This window comes from Rhamphochromis sp. 'chilingali' (assembly GCF_963969265.1).
Source record: "Rhamphochromis sp. 'chilingali' genome assembly, chromosome: 17".
NCBI lineage: Eukaryota > Metazoa > Chordata > Actinopteri > Cichliformes > Cichlidae > Rhamphochromis > Rhamphochromis sp. 'chilingali'.
The window spans coordinates 36,219,502-36,243,648 of NC_137944.1; the positions used below are offsets into that span (position 1 = coordinate 36,219,502).

The window sequence follows — 24,147 nt, forward strand, 5'->3', positions numbered from 1 at the left end:
TCTTCTTCCGATTATCCGGGGCCGGGTCGTGGGGGCAGCAGCCCAAGCAGAGAAGCCCAGACCTCCCTCTCCCCAGCCACCTCCTCCAGCTTGTCCAGGGGAACACCAAGGCGTTCCCAGGCCAGCTGAGAGATATAATCTCTCCAGCGTGTCCTGGGTCTGCCCCGGGGCCTCCTCCCGGTGGGACATGCCTGGAACACCTCACCCAGGAGGCATCCTTGTCAGATGCCTGAACCGCCTAAACTGGCTCCTTTCGATGTGGAGGAGCAGCAGTTCAACTCTGAGCCCCTCCCGACTGTTTTACTATTTATATTCTATTCCTGCACAGTTGGTGTGGACCACCCACAATTTCACTGTGAACAACGGCAATTAAAGCTTTTTATTCTTATGTCTGCGATTGTCACACAGGCAGAAAATAAGCTCTTCTTTTGTGTTTTCACTGATTGTTTTCGATCTCCATCAGCAGCTTTACAAAGAACATGAAATAAGTGAGAAGAGAAAGAAGACATTTAAAGAAACCATCTTTTAAACCCATTGCTCCATTTGAAATACTTCAGGTCTGTTTTAAACTAAATTATAACATTTTAACAAAAAAGAATCTGATTTCAGACTCAAACTAGAAACAAATCAAACTCAGAGGATCATTCAGCGTATCAAGGTTTGTCCCAGAGGATTCAGTTTTTGTGACCCCCAAGTCCTCTTGTGACCCTCAGATCCCGTGAGCAGTGAGGGACCCTCGGGAATGCTGACGGCATTTTCCAAAGATCCGATTAGTCATCAGGAAGTGATTTAACACCCGCTGAAATGAAAGGCGGAGACCAGAGAGTAAGTTAACGTCACGTCTTTATTGCGTCACGTAGGAAAATAGATTCACATTAAAGTTCTGGCTTCTGTCCTCATCACGCTTCACTTTCTCTTCACAACAAACAAACACAAGCGAAGCTGCGTCACACTGCTGAACGGGAGGTTCATCCTCCACCGCTCCCGAAGTAAAGTGCAAAACAAAAAAGCAACAGAAAGGAGAGAGGGTGGAGTTACGGAGAAACAAACATCCAAAAGAGAGACCAGCAGCCACGGGAACACATGCAGAAAACCGATGGCGTTTCTCACGGCAACACCAGGAAGAAGAAAATCTGCACATCAACAAGCTCAACAACCGACAAAGCACGAGGCAGAAGGAAAACAACAGGAAACGTCAACGCCGCTGGTCACAGCTACAGACAAAAACCTGGCCCCCACGGGACCGCCAGGGCTCGCTCCCAACAGTGCCTCGTCATCTCGTCACGTTTCGTCAGTGAAGGTCTCTGACCCGGTGAGGGTCAGTAACAATCAGCTGTTCACATCTCAGAGGGCTCGCAGGGGAGCCGCTCTACACATGTACAGCACATATAAACAAGACAGGAAGTGACATCAGAAGGCGCCGTGTCGTCAGTCTGGCCCCTTGGAGTTGACGCCCTGCTACCCGGATCCCGATCGTTTAATCTTTGATTATCTGACCCGTTTCTGGTTTAGTTTGTTCGAGCACTGCGGCTCCACAGTGAACACCTCCCACAGACAGCTGCAAACCCAGGCTCCCAGTGCAGGGGCAGACTGGGCCAGAGCTGCTTTTAACTGGGTTATCCTGGAGTCCTTCTGCCCTTCAGGGATCATCAAAGATGAAGCAGGTTCACTTATTCAGATGAACCACAGTTTCTGGGGTTTGTGTCTCGGGCTTCGTCATGCTGCTTCACACCTGCTCGCTTGGTAGAGCAGGTGTGAAGCAGCTCAGGTCCACCTCTTTACCCCTCGACTTTCTCTCCCCCTGATTGGCTCTCTCACAATCACGACCGTTTATCTGAACGCCTTTGGAAACCGACTCTTAGACTCGCGTTCTGAACCACATGTCAGCTCTGCTCAGTTACTTGCGCTGTTAGTCCCAACTTCAGCTCTTTTTGCATCTTTGTCAGGTTTCCCAGTTTGCCCAGTAGCTCCTGCACAGGGAACAATCTCTTTGGGTTTCAGTCAGAACTTTTTGATTTCCAAAAGCAACATTTGACTTTAACATCAGGTCTGCAATAAAGTGATGAGGACAGAGTCAACGGTGCCTGGCAGCAGAGCGACTCGTCGGTCAACTCAGCAGCAACTTTGCCCACCGAGGGTTTTTTGTTTTTCTTTCTGGAAGCATCTAGGCCTCAGTCCACCTCAAAGGAAGCCTTAAAGCAACAGGGACCAGTTCAGGACCAGCAAGCCTTCTCAGTCCTGGATAAAATTCCCATTGAGGTCCCAGATCAGCACAAACAGGTCCCAAGAGGTCCAACGTTTCGTCAGAAAACCCTCCAGAGTCAGACGCTCCCGGAGTAACTCAGCATCAGTCCTACAGCTCTCTGACAAACGTGATGCGATTGGAAGCGGGTGGACTGCTGTAACCACAGTCCAGGTCAGGTGACTCGCCTGCGGCTGCCGTCAGACGCAGTTTATCGTACAAACTTTGTCTGAAGTAAACTGAGGCCTTTAGAGAGACGTCTTTACTTCTACAAACCGTGAAATGTAACTACTCTGTGCGATTACTTCAGCTCTCATAAAACACTCGTGTTTTCCTCTTTATTCATACTGTTCAACACTTAAAACTGAAACGGCCATAGTGCGGCCGGCCTCTCGTCAGGTGCAACCACAAAGCAAAACATAACTCATAAATACCTGTGACGTAGTCTCTCAATGCATATAACAACAAACTGGTAACACACACGGACTCTTTACACAGTGCAACGCTGGAGTCAGTCAGGGCCGAGGCGCGGCAGTTAACAGGACGCCGAGACGTGCCAGTCGGCTGAGTTTACACCATGCAGTCATATTTACATGCTGGCGCTTAGTGCAGTGCTGCCGTGTGCACCTTCCCATCATGCAACACGTGTGAATTAACAGTCATGATTTTCGACGTCCCGTTAACTGACCCGCAGCTCTCATTGTCAGAGGACAGAGGGAAGTGAGGACACACACTTGAACACGCCACATTCACACCTCCAGACGCGAGTACTGACAAACAGGGTTTTTACAAGTCTGAGATCACAGGATGAAGATGGCGAGGACGGCGGCAGTGCCGCGCCTTGCAGTTTGTAGCAATGATGAAGACGACGCCCGCGGGGAGCGAGAAGCTGTCTGACAGAAGTGAAGAACAATCGCTCAGCAATGTGACACTTCCAGAGTCCTCCCGAAGGAACCACAGAAGAAGAGCAGGAACCACTTCCTGTTACAAGTTTAGGGCACTTCCTGTGGCCGAAACCTTTGTTTTGGGTTATTTATTATTTTATTTTTATTAACATCAGCATCTCGACGTGGTCGTGTCACACTGCTGATCGGGACAGAGCTGTGGTGGCGCTCGCAGGGAGCTGGTTAGTGCAAAGGGTGCATGGCGTCTAACGGGCTCTGAGTGGGTAAATTCTTCGTACTGCATGCGAGCGTTGGTGGAGGGCGACTTGTGCTTTGCTCCTTGTGCCTGAGCTCAAGCTTCAAACCAGCCGTTCGATCCGTAAGGGCCAGATATCGTGTCGCTGCTGTGCTCTCTAGCGGGGGGGTCTACATCCACGTCATTAACATGAAAACAACAACGTGGCTGCCGGAGGAGGGGCAATTTTTCACCATAAATAACCTGCTGAAGTAAAAAATCACTTTCAGTAAATCGTCGCCGGGTGGTGAAGGTTTCCAGCACAGTTCACACAAAGTACTTTCTAGTTAAACAAATGTGGTGCTACTTGTCAAAGAACACATGGAAGCAGGTCTGCTGTGAGGTCATCTGGCCCTGACGGAAACAGACACGAGCACTTTAGAGTCTGTGACTGACTATTAATCATTTAAATGCAATCAAAGAAGCTGAACTAATAAAGAAAGTCGCGTTCAAACGTTTAGATCAAACGGCTTCTTTTTGGGGGGCACATTTAAAAAAATCACAAACCAACACGATAAAAACACAAGGCTGTTCAGAACAGGGGGCGGAGCCTCTGCTCCCCAAACGGCACCTCCTGGAGGCGACGGCCTACAGGGGAGCAGAGGCTGAGCTCATTACAGAGGTGGTTTCTCAGGTTTAACACACAGAACCTTTACAAGGCTCTGACCCGTAAGTACCAAACCCCGCCTCCTCCTCTGCACGTTTTAAGGTGAAGCGAAGCAGCAGACCAACAAATGTTCGGAGGAAGTGTGGCCGCGAGATGTGAGTGTTCTGGTTTCATGTATGCCCCTGACTGGCTGTCTGACGCAGCCAATCTGGGATCTCCACCAATGAGGAAGAAGACGTCAGACGGGCGAGGCTTTGTAGCGAGTGAGGTAACAGGGTTAGTGCCCCTCCCTCTGTGAGGATGTGCTGCTCTCTGCTTCCTCTTTCACATTCTTCATCACTGTGGCGGGAGAGGCGGAGCCAGCAGAGGAGGTGGAAGGAGGAGGTGGTGGCGGCAGGCTGACGTGCGGCTGCACCGGCGTCAGCGTGATCTCCACCTCGCCTTGCTCCTCGTGCAGCGTGGGCAGTGGGAGGGGAGGCGCTGGCAGGTGTGCGGTGGGCGGCGTGGTGGCGCTGTTGTTGTTGCTCGGTCTTGGAGCTTTCTGGATGACTTCCACCATCTGGGTGCGCCCTGACGCCGCCAGCTCCCAGCTCTGGTTTCCCGGGCTCTGGAGCAACAGCAGCGGCTTACTGTGGCGGTCCACCTCTGGAGGGCACTGCACCACCACGCCACGGTGCTCCACTGCACCCAGAACCATGCCGGGCGGTTCCTGGATCACCAGCTCCAGCACGGGCTGTGAGGAGGCCGACGACGAGGAGGCTTTCTGGATGACGCCACCCGTCACAGAGCTGATGATGGAAGGAGGAGGGGGTGGCGCAGGTGGTAGGGGTGGAGGAGGAAGAGTAGTGGGCGGGGCTGGCAGGGAGTCCTCGGGGCGAGGTTTTCTCGGTCGTCCTCGTTTCCGTTTCACGGGCGTCGTGTTGGTGGGGGTGCTACTACCGATGGCGCTGCCACTGGACACCACCACCTCCAGGGGACGCTTGGCTGCTCCACCTCGAACCTTCTGGACCACAGAGGTGGGGGCTGAGGGGGCATGCTGCTGCTGAGGGGGAGGAGGCGGGGCAACCTTCTCCCTTTCGTAGGACAGACAGCTCTGAGGCAGAATCATCACAGGAAAGGGGCCGCCCTGCTGCTGCGGCAGCGTCGCCATCGCGATCACCTTCACCCCGCCACCACTCGTGGCGGTGGTGGCAGTGGGGCCTCCATGTCCAGACACCTCCCCTACACCAGAGGCGTCTTTGGGAGCTAGTGAGGGTGGAGAGGAGCGGACGGTGAGTGTCTTATCTGGGATGGAGCTGCGAGGGAGGATTCTGGGTAACTGCATTATGATTGATTCAACCTGCGGACAATGAGAGATGGACGGAGGTCACCGATTGGTCTGACTGAAACAAACAAACATAAACACGCCATCCTGACTGTACCTGTGATTTCTGTGTTTTGCTGAGTCTATGAACACCAGCAGCTTTCGTTCACCTCACTTACCGCAGGACGTAGAGATGAGGAAGAGCTGGAGGGAGGCGAAGCATCTAGGGAGGAAGGTTTTCCAGACGAAGCCGATTTGTCTCCTGATTGCGATTTCAGCGAGGAAGAGGAGAAAGAGTCTCCGAGATCCTTCTGTGGAAGGAGAGACAGACAGGAAGAAATTAGCAGTGTGATACATGGATCGGTGACATCACTACCTGCTGTGAAATTAACCTTCTGATCAGGAGCGCCATCACCATCAGCTCTGGACGCCAAAGGAGTCTTCTTGATGACTTTGTGGGTTTTAGCTGGACCGCCTGCACAGAAAACAGCGCAGTCAGTGACGTGCTGACAAACACCATCATCATCGCGTTCATCGCCATCATCACCATGTGAAGGTTTCTCTGTATGTCAGAGAGTGTTGGTGGGGGAGTGGACAGGTAAGCTGAGGGACTCTGGCAGTAAGGGGGGGGTAACACAGACACACACACAGAAACACACACAAAGAAACACACAGAAACACACACAGAAACACACACAGAAACACACACAAAGAAACACACACAAAGAAACACACAGACACACACACACAGACACACACACAGAAACACACACAAAGAAACACACAGACACACACACAGAAACACACACAAAGAAACACACAGAAACACACACAAAGAAACACACAGAAACACACACAGAAACACACACAAAGAAACACACAGACACACACACACAGACACACACACAGAAACACACACAAAGAAACACACAGAAACACACACACACACACACACACAGAAACACACACAAAGAAACACACAGAAACACACACACAGACACACACACAGAAACACACACAAAGAAACACACAGAAACACACACACACACACACACACAGAAACACAGACACACACACACACACACACACACACACACACACACAGACACACACACACACACAGAAACACACACACAGACACACACACACACAGACACACACACAGACACACACACACACAGAAACACACACACAGACACACACACACACAGACACACACACACAGACACACACACAGACACACACACAGACACACACACACACACACAGACACACACACACACAGAAACACACACACAGACACACACACACACAGAAACACACACACAGACACACACACAGAAACACACACACACACACAGACACACACACAGAAACACACAGACCTGCGAGCGCGGCGGAGGACACGAGCTCGGCCTGACTACAGCGAGGGTTGACGATGTGCTCCTGGATCAGGTAGCGAGCGATCTCCACCACCGTGTCGAACGAGCGCTTCAGGATCTTTTGCGCCCAGTCACAAATCAGCTCGCACGCTGCCTCTGTCACTTCCTGTTTGTAGGTCTGGACCAGCTCGGTGAGCTCCGCCTGGAGACGAAGAGGAACAAACAGTATTCATCACCAACAAATTGCAAATAAATATGACTGGTACTGCAGGACACAGGAGTACTGCACTGTGAGTACCGGGTCATTCTTCAGGTCGAGGTTGGGCAGCAGAGGCATGTTGAGGACCGTCTTCCTCCTGATGCCGCTGTAACAGTACGTTTCAGCGGGTTAAGGAAGGCTAAAGGTTACTCCTGGCATTCCTGACCTTAGACTGGGTTCGGGTTTTCTGCACTTTTAATCTGAAAGGATATTTGGACTGTCCTCGGCCTCCGAGCCGTCTCGCTTTGATGTTGGGAAAAATGTCTCTGATGATCTTCCCAAAGTTGGCGGCGCTCAGAGGACGCTGCTGCAGGTTCTCACAGTACCTCCTGCAGGACAGACAGACGCACAGTCAGGAAAGCATCGGAGCGCCATGGCAACTAGATCTATGTCAAACCACCCTTGTTACAGGGTCACTGTGCGTGTGTGTGATTTCTGACTTGTAGGTCTCGTAGACGTCCTGTTTGGGCAGGCAGGTGTCTGAATGCTCCTCCAGGTGACTGCGGATCCAGTTACAGGTGTGAAGCTGGTCGGCCGTGTTAAATGAACTCGAATCGCTGCCGCTGAGAACACAAATTCAAGATTTACAGAGGTTCACCGTTTCTGACAGAAAAACGACGAATCACAAACTATCAGGATAAAAAACAAAGGAGCAAAATGGAGACACAACGTCACCTTTTGTCTCCAGAACTCGGTCCAGAGGGCAGCTGCAGGTACAGGTACAACTTGTCATTGTCAGAGAAACGCTGAACATCTTGCTGTTGAAAAAAACCCCACAGTGAATGAACCAGACCTGAGGTGAGCACCAAACCAGACTTTAACCTCACATCAAGTTTCTTACCAGGATCTGCTCTACTTTGGTCTGAACGTGTTTCCTGTAAGAGGACAGAGGACATGCTGATCAGATCCATCACGAACACCACACAGGGACGTCAGAGCTTCAGAAATTCTAATCCCCATTTTCACACACAAACACTTCCTGCTTCATTGCCCTCACTCAGACTTACGAGATGTTGCTCTTCAGTTTCTGCAGCAGCATGCTGGGCTCAGTGTCACCCTCCCCTGTCTCCAGACCGCCCTGGCCCCTCCGGGAGGCCTCGGCCCGTTGGTGACACTGGTCCTCGGACATCAGGACCAACTAACCAATGCTGTGAAACACCATCTGAGAGAGACACACAGGAAAACGCACACTGTAAGGACAAAAGCAGCAACTGAAGCCAGCTTTGTGGATGCTGTCCAGTCTGGGGCCTGCCGTCTGCCTGCAGCGAGCTCTTTATTCATTTTTTTTTTTTAAATCTTTGCAGGGTTTGTCTGCAGTTCTCTTCTCAACAAACTCTGCTGTGCGTATTGCAGCCCACTTGTCAACCGATCAAATTGTGTCATCCACGCTCAACAATGTGCAGTCAGGATCTTGGAAGACTCCACGCGGACCCCCCCCCCCACCAATAATGTACATGGACAGACACATTTAAAACCAGCCTGCCCACCTGCAGTTCCTCTGAAGTTCAGCAGAGGGGCCAGCATAGGGTCAGTCCCCACAGACTCCCATAGCTTTCCAGCAGAACTAACCATGTTTAATAAAATATGATGAGACACTAACTGTGTTCAGGAAACAGTTTAAGAACTAATTTGATCAGCTTTGGCCTAAAAATCAACAATTAGTTACTAGGACATCAGGCAGCTGTGGCTCTCAATGCAGTTCACAGTCCTGCTGCAGTCCAGTGTTGGGATCCAGCGGGCCCTGAGGTATCACTGCTGCCCAGCTTTACTATACAGGCCTGCGGGGTCCAGAAACCTCAGAAACCGCCAAACACTTCCCTACTCGGACCCCACTGGGGATTCAGGTTTCACGTCTCGTCCATGCAGGCCCTCGATGCTGATCCAGTTAGAACGGTTTAATTTTACCGTCCAGGTTAAAAAATCTGGATGTAAACAGATGCAATCAACCCACGTTCCGGGTCACAGCTCTGCGGCGGCTGCGCGGCTGGCAGCCCGACCGCGGGCGGTAACGGAGAGACCAACGCCGGCTGTGTTACGGCAATCCCCGGAGCGGGGGAGGAGCAGCACGGAGCCCGCTACCGTTATCGGGAGTCGTCTGTGTGGCCGCAGTGTTTACAGCGCCGGTGGTCATGTGCTGCCATTTACAGCGCGCGCGCGCGCACGCACATACACACACACGAGCCCAGCTGAACATATTACTCCGAAGCTAGTGGGCTAATCCCGTCCTCCGCGTAGCTACCGGAGGCGGCCCAGACTCGGTGGCTGAGTTGTTCTGAACAGATGTTAGAACCGTTTCACGACTGTCACGCGTGCGTGAATCGGCTCCCGGTTAGGATGCCGGTGATGTTCCGGATAACAGACATATACGGGCTACCTGCATGCTAATCATCATAGGGTGGCTCACAAGCTAAGCTAGTAGCTAACTGATAAGCATTAGCTAGTAAGCGCTGAAACAGCCCGTTAAATCGTTTCAGCGCGATCTTTTTCATTTCCAAATAATTCTTGATAATGATACATAAATTCTGTTATTACTGTATGATCCAACAAGCGAAGCCCGCTTCACTATTTATTTTAAAAAAGAAAAAGAAAGTACCTGAGCCAAGATACAGCAAAATTCCCCTTTTCAGATTTTTTTGTGATTGGACGAGTTTGTTATGTCTGCCTGACTACAAACCCAGCGTCTATTCCCATTGGTCAGTTCTCAAAAATCTACCCAGACACCAAAAGCGGGTTTAATCCTATTCGTCGAGTAGAAATGTTTTTAGAACAGGAATTAATTTGATTGGACGCCTTTTCCTGGTCTGCCCAGTTACAAAATAGACGAATTCTTCTGTCGAATTCTGCATAGCAACAGCGAAAGCGAAACCAGCTAATACAAAACGTAAAATTGACATGCATGTAGAAATGTTAGGAAGAAGCAGGGAGCTCAGGTTCTCAAGTCTGAAATGATCATTTAATATTAATAAACTGAATTCTCATTAACCACATAAAGGATATGGTTAAATATTATCTCTAATTGCTTAGGGTATAAAATCTACACTACTCTGCCTGGTTTACACCCAATGTCATTTACCCATTATATTGTATATTGTATAGCTTTCTTGTTATATGTAAAATTGTATTGTATTTATTTAAATTTTTACTTTTTAATTATTTTACCTGCATTTTTTAATCACTCTTATATTTAAATGTTCATTTGCTATTTTATCTAGGGATCGAGAGTAACGTAGTTTCTATTCTCTGTATGTCCTGTACATGTGGCAGAATTGACAATAAAGTTGACTTTGACTTTGACTTGATCTGTTTTTTTGCCTACAAACCCCAAGAATTTTATTGTGGATAAAAGATTAATTAAAAAAAAACACATTAGAATAAAGTCAACCATTCAAATGCCATGCTATGGTAAAACTATGTTGAACAGCTGATGCAAATCAGTGATTCTACTTTTACTGAGGACATATTTAGCTGTTTAATCTTCAAGGAAAACAGCTCTTTATTTTGTCACATGAATTTTCCATCATACAAAAGAGAAAGTACACAGAGTAAACAGGAACAGACAGGAAGAGAAAGGTTTGTTAGTGATGCTGAAACCCCTGCCTCTCGTCTTCATTCAAACGCGCTGCAGAGAAACATGAACACAAACATTAGTCACATTTACAGATTGCAAATAAAGCTTTGTTCACGCTGCTTACATATGACTGCTCACCCAACCATCCAGGCTGTCATGTTGTAAAGTTTGCAGACGACACAGCTGTGGTTGGTTGCTTCAGAAACGATGAGACCGGCTACAGGAAGGAGGTGGAACACTTGGAGGACTGGTGCAGGAAAAATCTCTGCTTAAATGACAAGAAGACGAAGGAGAAGATTGTGGACTTGAGGAGGGGAAGACACACACACACACACACCCCTGCACGTTGGAGGATCTGCACTCTAAGTAGTACCCAGCTACAAGTACCTGGGTGCGTACCTAGATAGCAACCTTACCTGGAAAAACACTTCCAGCCTGATCAGGAAGGCTCACCAGAGGCTCTACTTCCTGAGGCAGATGAGATGCGTGGGAATGGAGAGCTCAGTCCTCAACTCCTTTTACAGATGTGCGGTGGAGAGTGTTCTGTGCTCTGGCATCAATGTGTGGCACAGAAACTGCACTGAGGCAGAGAGGAAAGCTCTACACAGGGTGGTGAAAGAGGCAGTGTCCCAACCATCACAGACATATACACCTCCGGATGCAAGACGAGGGCCACCTGTATAGTGAAGGACCCCACTCACCCAGCACACTCACTTCTTGTCCCGCTCCCCTCAAGCAGGAGGCTGAGGACCATTAAATGCAAAACCACCAGACTGAGAAACAGCTTCATTCCAGAAGCTGTGAGACTTTCTCGATACATAAATGGACAAGAACTGATATTGTAGTACCTTAACCACTACTGACACCGTCACTTTATCAGTGCTGGACATCATGGTCGTTTGCTGCTGTATCTATACTCCATACTGGTACTCAGGTTTTTGCACTATTTATTTGTTATTCTGTTTCTTTCGCTCCGGGACCGTGTGCACATCATTTCATTCCACCTCATGTAAACATGTGATGCGAATGACAATAAAGAATCCTTGAATTCTGTTCATCTGGACGTAGCGTTTTCAGTGGGAGAAACGTTTCGTCATCATCCTGGTGACTTCTTCGGTCTCAGCTGACTGCAGGTTTCCCCAACCTTATAAACAGTACATTTTCATAATATTGGGGAAACCTGCAGTCAGCTCAGACTAGCTAGCAAGCGCTGAAACAGCCCGCTCTTTCTCATTTCCAAATAATTCTTGATAATGATACATAGACCCAGCGTCTATTCCCATTGGTCAGTTCTCAAAAATCTACCCAGTCACCAAAAGCAGGTTTAATCCTATTCGTTGAGTAGAAAGGAGGCTGAGGTCTTTTAACATCTGCAGGAAGCTCCTGAGGATGTTTTACCAGTCGGTGGTTGCTGGAGTACTTTTCTATGCTGTGGTGTGCTGGGGGAGCAGCACAGCAAAGAGGGACTCATCCAGGCTGGAGAAACTGATCAGGAAGGCTAGCTCTGTGGTCGGCATGAAGCTGGACACTCTGGTGACAGTGGCAGAGAAAAGGACATTAAAGAAACTGATGGACATTATGGACAATGCTGGGCATCCTCTGCACACGGCCATAAACAACCAGAAGAGTCTGTTCAGTGACAGGTTGCTTCTCCCCAAGACAAGAACTAACAGACTTAAAAACTCCTTTGTCCCACACGCCATCAGACTGTTTAACTCCTCTCTGGAGGGGAGAGGGAGGGGAGACAGGAGGACAAAGGAGGGGGGAACAACTAAGCTGTAGTGCCTCTTCACCTCACTGTACAATACCTTGTGCAATACTTTTTGTAAATAGTCAACGGTGCAATAGACTCAATACTTGAAATGTGCAATTCACTTGTATTTTTATTTTTTTATTCCTATTTATTCTATTTATCCCCTTTGTATATTTTATTTATATTGTCTCTGTATTTATATATATGTGTGTGTGTGTATGTGTGTGTGTGTGTGTGTGTGTGTGTGTGTGTGTGTGTGTGTGTATATATATATATAACAATTCTGTAACTGTAACTTCGGTCGTTGCTGTGCTTTTTGGAAGTCGAATTTCCCAGAGGACCCACCCGAGGGATTAATAAAGTTCTATCTTATCTCTTATCTTAAATGTTTTTAGAACAGAAATTAATTTGATTGGAAGCCTTTTCCTGGTTTGCCCAGTTACAAAATAGACAAATTTTTCTGTCAAATTCTGCGTAGCAGCAGCAAAAGCGAAACCAACTCAAACAAAACAAAGTTGACATGCATGTAGAAGTGTTAGGAAGAAGCAGGGAGCTCAGGTTCTCCAGTCTGAGCATTTTATAATAACTGAATTCCCATTAACCACAAAGGATGTGGTTAAAATATTTACACGATCTCAAATTTCTTAGAGTAAATAATGCTTTTTCCCTACAAACCCCAAGACTTTTAATGTGGATAAAAGACTAATTCCAAAAAGTAAAAAAAACAAAACCCCCATTAACCTCCTTTTTTTTTTTCTTTTTTTTTTTTTGGCCTGTCCCGTTTGGCTCTTTTGCATCAGAATTATTGTCTAAAGGCAAAGAAAGATGCCCAACGGATTTACTTTACCAAACTGACCATCCCAGCCTTGCCGTAATGGTCCATTTGATTCACCTTTTATTGTTTATTTTATTTTCACTTACTGAATACGGGACAGACTTGACTGGAGGAAAGAAGGGGAGAAAGAAAGAGGGAAAGAGAAACAGCTGAGAAGAGGGACGGGGGAGAAGGGCAAAAGACAAAACCTCCTGGGTTTTAAATGCACCTTAGAACACACATGCATCAACATTACAATGAGCGGGTGGAGGGAGGTTCGGAGTCTTCTCTCACCCCCGTTCTCTGCGACCTGCTGGAGCAGGGGGGCTAGGACTAGGAGGAGGAGTTGGCCGTCCGACTGCGGTCTGGAGTGTGGAGCCTTCCTGCTGCTGCGGAGTCGGGGCGGTCTGCCTCCCCCCACCGCAGGGAAAAGGGAAACACCACCTGGGTCTGGGTGCAGTTCCCCCCTCCAGGGGCAAGGGTACCTAGACCCAGTTTGTAGAGTACGCTTGGGGAGTGTGATTGTGTGTACAGCGTCTCTTTATGTCTGTCTCCACGTTGGTTGAGTGTGGAGTAAGTGCATATGAGAGCATGAGGGTGGGAATGGATGTTTGTATCTGTGTGTGCCTGTATGTCTGTGTCTATATGTCAGGTTGGGTGTCAGGCGCCACCTCTCTGGGGACATCTCAGGCCCTCCAAGGTTTGGAGGCCTATCTCCCCCTACCACCACTTCCCCTGCCAGTGGCGGACCCCCTCAGACATCGGTGCGTTGGTGGTTCTTTGTGTCCGGGGATGGGCGTCCAGGTACACACCGGCTCACTCCTTGGCGGCCGCTTATCGGGGCCTGGAGCCTGGGGCTCGCTCGGGCCACTTCGGAGGTGGGGTGCCCCCGGCCTCTCGGCCTGGGGCTCGGTCACTCAGGCGCAGCTGGCTGCCGGCGGAGCTCACGGGTGCGTCACTGCAACTCCCCCTGGCTTCTGCTCCGCGGCTGCTGAGTGAGTCCTCATCTGGGACTCTCCTCAGCTCTTTCTGGGACAGTGGCGCAGCTGCCCCTCTGTTGGTCTTCCTTGGTCTCTTGTGTTCTGGGGGCCTCTGGATGTCTGAAGTTTTGATCTCCTCCACACCTGCTTGACGCCCTGGGGGACGGGGCTGTGGCCCCCCCACACCCTCTAGCAGATTATTACATGAAGGAACCTTTTAAAAAAACAAAAAACAAGCGCGTCCATGCTCACAGGTGTACACACGGGTGATCACACCCACAAACTACACCCTTTTTGGCTCCTACCTCAAAGCACACTGTGTTCTGTTGATCTTATGTGCTGCACAATAATGTTTAATATTTAGTATTTACTGTCATATTCCCATATATCATTGTGATGTTGTTTATTCTATTACTCTTGTTCTCTTCTGCTTGCTTTCTTTTTTCTTTCTCAGCAGGTGATCCAGGTGATTGATATATGCATTTTTTTTTTTCTCTGCCCGTTCTGTTGGTTTTTGTCTTTTGCCCTTCCCCATTAACTTCCTAGGACCTGGCGTCCACATATGTGGACATCACATTTTGGGTTATTTAGACCAAAATACTCAATTTTCCTCCACATATCCACTTACAAGGACATTATACTGCTTGTGTTCTATCAACATTTTAAACAAATATCCTCATATGTGGCTCTCATTTTTCTTAGAAACAAAAATTAGGTTTTAAAAAAATCTGGTAATTCTTTGTATTTACATTCATCGGGTCCCAATCAGCCCAAATTTCAAAGAGAAATTAAAAATGCTGCTGTGGAAGAGTTCGGGTCTTAGGAGGTTAAAATAAATTAAACTCTTTAAACCAACGTGCAGTAGTAAAAATCTGTGGAACAGTTGATATAAATCAGTGATTCTACTTTTACTGAGGACAAATTTAACTGTTTCATCTGAAGATAATCTTCAATAATCTGCAGATGACAAATAAACCAAGGAAAACAGCTCTCTTTATTTCTTACATTTATTTTCCATCATACAAAAGAGAAAGTACAGAGTAAACTGGAGCAAACAGGAGGAGAAGGGTTTGTTAGTGATGCTGAGACCGCTGCCACTTCTCTTCATTCAAACCCGCTGCAGAGAAACATGAAGAAAAATGTCAGTCACATCTACAGATTGTAAATAAAGCTTTGTTTGTATCTGATCAACATTTTCATTACAGTGAAGTCAGGTGTTCTGCTTGGTTATGCTATCGACATATTGGTGGTGGTTACTCTCAGAAACAGTTTTTAAACTTGGAGGAAAAATCCCTAACTCTTCCTCGTCTTCTGACCTTTGACCCTACCTGACCATGTGGGCTATGTCCCAGTTGGTTTCAGAAGACAGGGGTCCGAGGATCTCCACGCCCTCTTCGGTGACGATAGCGATCTCGTGCTGAAATGAAACAGAAATAAAATTGTTACTTTCTCCGGATGGCGTCCAGTACACCTGAGTGTGCGCGGCGGTGCGACTTACTCTGTTGTAGGAGCGAGCATCTCTGTAGTACAACACCTTGAGGCACCGCTCCACCAGCTCCCGTGCCTCCTGTTTGGTGATCTCCACCTTGTTCTCCACCACCTCCCTCATCAGAGGCTGCACACAGATTCAACACAGCTTTACTGGCACATGTCCAAACTCAGCACAAACACTCCATCACTGGTCTCTGCGGTAACGCTCTAATGCCTCAACTGTTAGTCAGCTGTATGACCACACCTTAAAAACCTTTAGACATGATTAACCTTCTAAAGCCAGCAGAGCGTTACAGCTGAAACTCACCTGAGCCAAGTATGCACCAAAGCCTGTAGCCACTGTGGGAGCCTCATAAGCCACGCCCAGTTTATCCACGTAACCTAGGAAACTGGAGAGAAGGAAGGCGGCAACCTGGTGAGAGAAGAGCTACTTCCCATTTCAGGTTCACCTCTAACAGGTAAACATGCTGAAATGCATCCTGGGAGTTATATACTTCTTTCTTTTTTTTTTAAAAACCGCCATATCCATGAGCACCAAAAACATAAAACATTAAAGAAACAAAACTGACCTAGAACTAAAAAACAGGCGGTAACAAATACGAATGCAGCTTGACTGGTCTGACCCCAACCACCCCCCCATCCCGAGTCTCACCTCTCCCCGTTGTAGAAGCCGCCGATGACTACGGTATTCCACAGTGGGTTCATGCGGCTGCGGCGGTTGTACATGACGCGGGTGAGCCACGAGTGCACGGCCTTTGGGCTGTAGCTGTGCCCGTCACCTAGCAACTCCTCATCGATACTGACGGAAAACGACACCAGTGAGATGGGAAGGGGGATGTACAAGTGTGTGTATGTGAGTGTGCACATACGTGTGTGTGTGTGCACGCGCTTACACCATCTGCTCGATGACCTGTTTCAGGTGTTGGTAGTCGGCGTAGTCGCCCGAGGCTCCCAGGATGGTGCTGTTGTTCACCTGTGGAGGAAACACCAATATTAAAGTTGCTGAAACAAGCAGTCGGTCAGCTGACCTCTGCTGGTGGTGGCATCACCTTCATGAGGCGGGAGATGTTCCTGAAGCGAGCCAGAGAGCCATACGAGCCCAGCATGTCTGCGGCGATCACCACCCCGCCAGTGAATTTCACACCAAGTACCGACGTTCCTGTAACCATCGGGTTCCTGTGGAAGGAGGACGGGGCACGGTTACTTTAAACAAGTCCAATGGTGGTGTAATTAGCCTGTGCGATGGAACATGTGAAAACCCAGAGGGCAGAGATCATGTCCTACTGAGAGGACATCTCAGCTGGCCCTGGCATGCCTCGATGTTCCCCCAGATAAGCTGGGGCCATTGCCCCGTGGCTCGACTTCAACTAAGCAGAAGAAAATACCTAGATGCTTTACTGTCTCGATATTTTAGATGTAGAACTTTTATTGAAGTGGTTGTCATGAATTTTTGAACAGTGTCCATCGTTACTAATGCACGGCACAACACACAAACAACACGCATGTTTCTTCGTTGTCTGGACTGTGTGTGTGTATAGATATATATATTCTAACACACATACATTGTGAACTTATATATTTCACAATGCACGATGAAAGGTGTCACACAGTTAAGCAGCATGATTCTGCCTTTGTCCAGTTAATGGTCGTTAATTTTAACTTGCTATCGAAGTGATTCTTACTTTTAGACTAGCCTAATCTTTCTCCTCTTTTACTCAGCTAAGAAACTAGTTGCCAGGAACACGCCTACATGTAACAGAAAATAACTATGCTACCCACAATCCTCTGCTTAAACGTCTGATTGGTGGAGGGCACAGTTACCTTGGAAGTGATAATACACACACACAGTATGATCTGAACAGAAAGGACTTGGCTAAAGGAGGTCAGAGGTCATTCTCATGGGAGCAGTAGTTCATTCGCCTGTAGCCACTCTGATTGGTTAGTTTCTAAAGCATCACTCTGTTGATAAACAGTAAATTGCGCCCTGTGGATAACGCGTCTGCTCTCAGTCACCCACCCGTTACCATGGTGACGTAAGCAGACGCACCCTCAGGATGCTGAAAGCTCTGCATGGACAAGCCTGGCTGTATTTCCCGTAAACCTCCACACTGCAGTGACAGATCACTGACGCCTGTCCTCGAGTATTGCTGCCTGGGTCACAATTTTAACCCTGTTAACTCTGAGTGCACGTCCCAAGATGGCGCTAGTGCCAGCAAACAGCAGTGAAGCTGCTCGAGGAACGGGTCCACCCAACTCAACCAAACCTGTTGTTGAAACACTGCACGAGAGTTCAGGCGGACTCAGGTGTGACCCGCGGGTCTCCCGTCGGCGCTGACGTTACTCAGCGGAAAGGACGGAGAATACCCAGCGTTTAAATCAGTGTAACCAGGCAGTTAGCTTAGCATTAGCTAGCCTCCTCCATGATGATGCAGCACTCAAACCGAAACCCCGGCACCGGGACCGGCCCCGGAGCAGGACCGCGGCTCACTCACAGTGTGTGTCGGACCGGTCCACAAGCTGTGCCTGCCCCGCTACTGCTGCTCCCGGGGAAGGAGTAAAAGTGTCCCGGCTTCGGACCGTCCTCCCACAGACTCAACTTCACTCTACCAGACTCCATGTTAGATACTGCCGGAAGTGACGACAACGGCCCTTCTTTTAGGCGATTAGCCGGTTTGATGTCACAGGATGGCGTTTTACCGCCGCCTACTAACGGGAGGAAACAATACAGCGCGTCAGTAGTGAACCTGAACTAAAGTCTTAAAATATTCTAAAACCATAAATTTTAACTGGAATAATTTCTTAAAATTATAATAAAAGAAAAAACAATTTAAAAACCAGCAGTTTACTGGTGTTTCCTGTGTTGCTGCCTCATTCTGATTGTGCTGTTGCTGATTTACCTTTAATTTGAAGATAATGAAAAAGAATATCTTTAAATAGCTTATCTCTGCTCTGATTTAATAACACACAGTGGCAGAGATAAATACTTCAACATCTGTCTTTCCCAAGTCTGAAAAAATGTGAAGTAGATTCAGATTCTAAATGTGAAAAGGAAAATAATTGTGGACGCAGCCAACTTTTGAGATGAAATTCAGAATAATTTAGAAATACTAAACTGCAACAAATACAGACTCAAGAGAATGCTATTTCTGAAGCGCAAAACCTTACTGAGTATAGGAGACGGTGACGAGCCAAGGTTCCAGAGAGGGAGGTTTGCCAGGTTGGTAAGCTGAAGGAGGTGAGATATCTGACCTTTTTTTTAAAACTGTAAACATACAAACACGAACATACACGCCGAAAAGGAAGGAACAAGAGGTCATGGGATGATTATTAACAAAATCAAGTACAATAGTTACTTTTGCAGTAAAAGTTAGAAGCAAAATTGTATGATCCAACTGTACAATCTCACCTAGTCTGCTTCAAGAGCCAAACGATAACACCATTTCTCCCACATTTTCTTCCTGGGTCCTTTGGAGCCTTATAGCACATGTCATTTGCTCTAATGCATGTAACTGTTTCATAACAAAAATAAATAAAATGCCTGTTAAGGGGCATTTCTGAAGCCAGCACTTTGTGATGGCTTTTTTGTTGGCTGCTGACATAACTTTCAGAAGGTATTTATCTGTACTGTTCAAGTGATCTGAAACAAGTTTTGCCATGTTGTGGAAAAAGAATGACCAGTAGGACAAGCGAGAAAATGCCCTGAGCGGTGCAGTAAAACAATGGGCTCAAACGCCTTTTCCTCTCCTTCAGGGTCAACCGCAAGCACCGACTCTGCATGGGCTCCACTGGTGGCTGAAGAGAAGAGTGGGCGGTGTAGGGACGGACAACAGAGGTGAACTAGGTGCCTTATGGGCCTTGTAGTTCTTTTCAGCTTCCCTTTGCCTCAGGCAGTTGTCAATCGTGAAAGTAAGGGAGGTTAATTCCTCAAAAGAAGCAGGTTCACTGGTCTTTCATCTGGTCATTTAGTGCCTGCAAAAATACAGCCCACTGTGATGGTACTCATAACCATTCAATGATCATTGATCAATGATCATGGCAGTTTGCATAGAATAATCCTTTAATTGTCCCACAAGGGGAAATTTGGTTGTAACAGTAGCAAAAACACACATATACAAAAAGAACAGGACACAGGTGAGAAACACAACTTTAACATATTTACATCATGGACAATAGTTACCAAAGCAGAGTCCTGTACAGTTATTAAAACTAAAGTACAGATAAGTGGCAAACAGAGCAGGATACTGAAAGATGTTTAAAGATTTAAGAATATTTAGAATAATTAGAAAAGTGCAGATTGTGTGATTGTACCTGTGCATTAAAAAGTAAACGTGTAACTTCCAAAAAGTTAGCGTATATAAGCTGAGAAAAGTAATATGCACCTATAACAGTAGCAGTTGTTCGGTTGATTAGTGCAGTTACAGCGCTGATGTAAACATCTATGCTTGTTGGGAGCAGTTCTGATTGTACAGTCTGACAGCTGCAGGGAGGAAGGAAACGCTCCTTCATGCATCGAGGATGCAGCAGTCGGTGACTGAAGCAGCTCTGCAGCAACACTTACATGGGGTCATTCTTCAGGTCGAGGTTGGGCAGCAGAGGCATGTTGAGGACCGTCTTCCTCCTGATGCCGCTGTAACAGTACGTTTCAGCGGGTTAAGGAAGGCTAAAGGTTACTCCTGGCATTCCTGACCTTAGACTGGGTTCGGGTTTTCTGCACTTTTAATCTGAAAGGATATTTGGACTGTCCTCGGCCTCCGAGCCGTCTCGCTTTGATGTTGGGAAAAATGTCTCTGATGATCTTCCCAAAGTTGGCGGCGCTCAGAGGACGCTGCTGCAGGTTCTCACAGTACCTCCTGCAGGACAGACAGACGCACAGTCAGGAAAGCATCGGAGCGCCATGGCAACCAGATCTATGTCAAACCACCCTTGTTACAGGGTCACTGTGCGTGTGTGTGATTTCTGACTTGTAGGTCTCGTAGACGTCCTGTTTGGGCAGGCAGGTGTCTGAATGCTCCTCCAGGTGACTGCGGATCCAGTTACAGGTGTGAAGCTGGTCGGCCGTGTTAAATGAACTCGAATCGCTGCCGCTGAGAACACAAATTCAAGATTTACAGAGGTTCACCGTTTCTGACAGAAAAACGACGAATCACAAACTATCAGGATAAAAAACAAAGGAGCAAAATGGAGACACAACGTCACCTTTTGTCTCCAGAACTCGGTCCAGAGGGCAGCTGCAGGTACAGGTACAACTTGTCATTGTCAGAGAAACGCTGAACATCTTGCTGTTGAAAAAAACCCCACAGTGAATGAACCAGACCTGAGGTGAGCACCAAACCAGACTTTAACCTCACATCAAGTTTCTTACCAGGATCTGCTCTACTTTGGTCTGAACGTGTTTCCTGTAAGAGGACAGAGGACATGCTGATCAGATCCATCACGAACACCACACAGGGACGTCAGAGCTTCAGAAATTCTAATCCCCATTTTCATACACAAACACTTCCTGCTTCATTGCCCTCACTCAGACTTACGAGATGTTGCTCTTCAGTTTCTGCAGCAGCATGCTGGGCTCAGTGTCACCCTCCCCTGTCTCCAGACCGCCCCAGCCCCTCCGGGAGGCCTCGGCCCGTTGGTGACACTGGTCCTCGGACATCAGGACCAACTAACCAATGCTGTGAAACACCATCTGAGAGAGACACACAGGAAAACGCACACTGTAAGGACAAAAGCAGCAACTGAAGCCAGCTTTGTGGATGCTGTCCAGTCTGGGGCCTGCCGTCTGCCTGCAGCGAGCTCTTTATTCATTTTTTTTTTTTTAAATCTTTGCAGGGTTTGTCTGCAGTTCCCTTCTCAACAAACTCTGCTGTGCGTATTGCAGCCCACTTGTCAACCGATCAAATTGTGTCATCCACGCTCAACAATGTGCAGTCAGGATCTTGGAAGACTGCACGCAGACCCCCCCACCAATAATGTACATGGACAGACACATTTAAAACCAGCCTGCCCACCTGCAGTTCCTCTGAAGTTCAGCAGAGGGGCCAGCATAGGGTCAGTCCCCACAGACTCCCATAGCTTTCCAGCAGAACTAACCATGTTTAATAAAATATGATGACACACTAACTGTGTTCAGGAAACAGTTTAAGAACTAATTTGATCAGCTTTGGCCTAAAAATCAACAATTAGTTACTAGGACATCAGGCAGCTGTGGCTCTCAATGCAGTTCACAGTCCTGCTGCAGTCCAGTGTTGGGGTCCAGCGGGCCCTGAGGTATCACTGCTGCCCAGGCACATACACACACGCAGAGCCCAGCTGAACATATTAGTGATGGGATTTCCGGCTCTTTTTAGAGATCCGGCTCTTTCGGTTCGGCTCACTAAAAAGAGCCGGCTCTTTCGGCTCCGAACCGGCTCTTCAGGTTGTTTTGTTGCTTTAATTAATTTATTATTAACAATAATATAAAATTATGCACAAAAGGAATTACTAACGTAAAACAAAGTGGTTTTATTTATATACCGGTATGTTTATATATAAATATATGCGGTGGCCCCTAGAGACAAAACACGTACAAACTCCGAAAAACATTTCTAGCATGAACTGAACTTCCAAAGCAGAGCTACTAGATCACTTAAATTACACAATTGAAAGCATGTGTGTATTGTTTGTGTATTTATACACAGGCACTCATATATATTCAAATAATTAAAAAAAAAGTTCATTTACCTGTTACTACCACACACCAAATCCGGTTGTTGGTACTTGCTGGCTTGTGTAGCCACAAGATACCAAAAGCTCCACACTGCGCCCAGCATCCTGGAGCACTTCTGTTGTCTTTTGTACGTGTTTTGAGTTTTTATGTGCTTCTGAGTTTTTACATGCTTCGGAGTTTGTACGTGTTTTGGAGTTTGCACATGCATCAGAGTTCGTACGTGATTTGAAGTTTGTATGTGCTTTGTCTGTAGGGGCCACCGTAAATATACTTTTATTTATTCACTCCACATAAAATGTAATAAATAAATCATATAATACAAAAATCAACTATTCACATTTCAACTTTTAACTATTTAAATTTTCAGCTTTTTCCTTTTACAAATTTAAAGTGAAAACAACACAAAACACTGCAAACCACAACCCAATTAAATATAAATTAAAATATCAAAACAAAAAGAACATGCATATTCTCTGTCATATGGGCCTGGATGAATAAACTTTCTGAATCCTTTATCATCTGCAACCGAAAATAGTTGTGGATGATTACTATACCTTTCTAATGTCACGTTTTTGTCCCTGGCTCTCTTTCTCTCTCTCTCTCTCTCCCTCTGGCTCTGTTCCTGCTACTGAGTGTAACTACCGCCCCTCCCCCCTCTGCCCAGCGTAAAGCACAAGGCTCACGTGCAGGCGAGAGAGAGAGGGTGAGAGAAAGAAAAAGAAAAAAAAACCCACGTGACGGCTCGCGATAAGGAGCCGGCTCGCGTCGTCCACGTCAAAGAGTCGGCTCTAAGAGCCATTTCGTTCGCGAACGACCCATCACTAGAACATATTACTCCGAAGCTAGTGGGCTAATGCCGTCCTCCGCGTTAGCTACCGGAGGCGGCCCAGACTCGGTGGCTGAGTTGTTCTGAACAGATGTTAGAACCGTTTCACGACTGTCACGCGTGCGTGAATCGGCTCCCGGTTAGGATGCCGGTGATGTTCCGGATAACAGACATATACGGGCTACCTGCATGCTAATCATCATAGGGTGGCTCACAAGCTAAGCTAGTAGCTAACTGATAAGCATTAGCTAGTAAGCGCTGAAACAGCCCGTTAAATCGTTTCAGCGCGATCTTTTTCATTTCCAAATAATTCTTGATAATGATACATAAATTCTGTTATTACTGGATGATCCGAAAAGCGAAGCCCGCTTCACTATTTATTTTAAAAAAGAAAGTACCTGAGCCAAGATACAGCAAAATTCCCCTTTTCAGATTTTTTTGTGATTGGACGAGTTTGTTATGTCTGCCTGACTACAAACCCAGCGTCTATTCCCATTGGTCAGTTCTCAAAAATCTACCCAGACACCAAAAGCGGGTTTAATCCTATTCGTCGAGTAGAAATGTTTTTAGAACAGGAATTAATTTGATTGGACGCCTTTTCCTGGTCTGCCCAGTTACAAAATAGACGAATTCTTCTGTCGAATTCTGCATAGCAACAGCGAAAGCGAAACCGGCTCAGACAAAACGTAAAATTGACATGCATGTAGAAATGTTAGGAAGAAGCAGGGAGCTCAGGTTCTCCAGTCTGAAATGATCATCTAATATTAATTAACGGAATTCTCATTAACCACATAAAGGATATGGTTAAATATTATCTCAAATTTCTTAGGGTAAAAAATCTGTTTTTTTGCCTACAAACCCAAGAATTTTATTGTGGATAAAAGATTAATTAAAAAAAAAAACACATTAGAATAAAGTCAACCATTCAAATGCCATGCTATGGTAAAACTATGTTGAACAGCTGATGCAAATCAGTGATTCTACTTTTACTGAGGACATATTTAGCTGTTTAATCTTCAAGAAATCAAGGAAAACAGCTC

At 47.0% G+C, this 24,147-nt stretch overlaps 3 protein-coding genes across 9 annotated transcripts; all 3 read right to left on the reverse strand.

Annotated features, from left to right (window-relative positions):
- Positions 1-826: 826 nt before the first annotated feature.
- On the reverse strand, positions 827-9,675 carry rfx5 (regulatory factor X, 5). 2 transcript variants are annotated; one of them, XM_080863137.1, is made up of 11 exons: positions 9,566-9,675; positions 7,980-8,134; positions 7,814-7,847; positions 7,648-7,730; positions 7,413-7,535; positions 7,185-7,301; positions 7,012-7,090; positions 6,717-6,915; positions 5,724-5,806; positions 5,511-5,642; positions 827-5,367 (listed from the first exon to the last, which is right to left on the reverse strand). In XM_080863137.1, the coding sequence occupies exons 2-11, from the start codon at positions 8,099-8,101 to the stop codon at positions 4,306-4,308; spliced, it is 2,034 nt and encodes a 677-aa protein (XP_080719263.1). In that variant the 5' UTR covers positions 8,102-8,134; positions 9,566-9,675; the 3' UTR covers positions 827-4,305. The 2 variants fall into 2 exon arrangements, with proteins under 2 accessions (XP_080719263.1, XP_080719264.1); XM_080863138.1 differs by lacking the exon at positions 9,566-9,675 and adding an exon at positions 8,460-9,547.
- A 5,388-nt stretch (positions 9,676-15,063) lies between these two features.
- psmb4 (proteasome 20S subunit beta 4) lies at positions 15,064-18,230 on the reverse strand. Its single transcript, XM_080863716.1, has 8 exons — positions 18,071-18,230; positions 16,628-16,754; positions 16,472-16,551; positions 16,231-16,377; positions 15,886-15,967; positions 15,586-15,702; positions 15,416-15,504; positions 15,064-15,204 (listed from the first exon to the last, which is right to left on the reverse strand). Exons 1-8 carry the CDS (start codon positions 18,193-18,195, stop codon positions 15,192-15,194), a joined length of 780 nt encoding a protein of 259 aa, XP_080719842.1. The 5' UTR covers positions 18,196-18,230; the 3' UTR covers positions 15,064-15,191.
- Positions 18,231-18,376: 146 nt separating this feature from the next.
- On the reverse strand, positions 18,377-23,645 carry LOC308385004 (DNA-binding protein RFX5-like). Of its 6 annotated transcripts, XR_013969435.1 has the most exons (9): positions 23,506-23,645; positions 21,107-21,261; positions 20,941-20,974; positions 20,775-20,857; positions 20,540-20,662; positions 20,312-20,428; positions 20,137-20,217; positions 18,985-19,087; positions 18,377-18,840 (listed from the first exon to the last, which is right to left on the reverse strand). XR_013969435.1 is itself a non-coding variant. In XM_080863717.1 (8 exons), exons 2-8 carry the CDS (start codon positions 21,226-21,228, stop codon positions 19,075-19,077), a joined length of 573 nt encoding a protein of 190 aa, XP_080719843.1. In that variant the 5' UTR covers positions 21,229-21,261; positions 23,506-23,645; the 3' UTR covers positions 18,377-19,074. The 6 variants fall into 6 exon arrangements, 5 of the variants coding, with proteins under 5 accessions (XP_080719843.1, XP_080719845.1, XP_080719844.1 ...); XM_080863717.1 differs by having other exon boundaries at positions 18,377-19,087; XM_080863719.1 differs by lacking the exon at positions 23,506-23,645 and adding an exon at positions 22,836-23,463 and having other exon boundaries at positions 18,377-19,087.
- Between the last annotated feature and the right edge of the window lie 502 nt (positions 23,646-24,147).

Coding starts and splice junctions, on each gene's coding strand:
- rfx5 (XM_080863137.1), bottom strand. CDS start 8,101: ATGTCCGAGGACCAGTGTCACCAACGGGCCGAGGCCTCCCGGAGGGGC. Junction 6,916..7,011: donor TCGACCTGAAGAATGACCCG/GTACTCACAGTG, acceptor CTTCGTCTCCAG/GCGGAGCTCACCGAGCTGGT. Junction 5,643..5,723: donor ATGGCGCTCCTGATCAGAAG/GTTAATTTCACA, acceptor CTCCTTCCACAG/AAGGATCTCGGAGACTCTTT.
- psmb4 (XM_080863716.1), bottom strand. CDS start 18,195: ATGGAGTCTGGTAGAGTGAAGTTGAGTCTGTGGGAGGACGGTCCGAAG. Junction 16,552..16,627: donor ACATCTCCCGCCTCATGAAG/GTGATGCCACCA, acceptor TTTCCTCCACAG/GTGAACAACAGCACCATCCT. Junction 16,378..16,471: donor CAGGTCATCGAGCAGATGGT/GTAAGCGCGTGC, acceptor GTTTTCCGTCAG/TATCGATGAGGAGTTGCTAG.
- LOC308385004 (XM_080863717.1), bottom strand. CDS start 21,228: ATGTCCGAGGACCAGTGTCACCAACGGGCCGAGGCCTCCCGGAGGGGC. Junction 20,975..21,106: donor AAACTGAAGAGCAACATCTC/GTAAGTCTGAGT, acceptor GTCCTCTTACAG/GAAACACGTTCAGACCAAAG. Junction 20,858..20,940: donor CCAAAGTAGAGCAGATCCTG/GTAAGAAACTTG, acceptor TTTTTTCAACAG/CAAGATGTTCAGCGTTTCTC.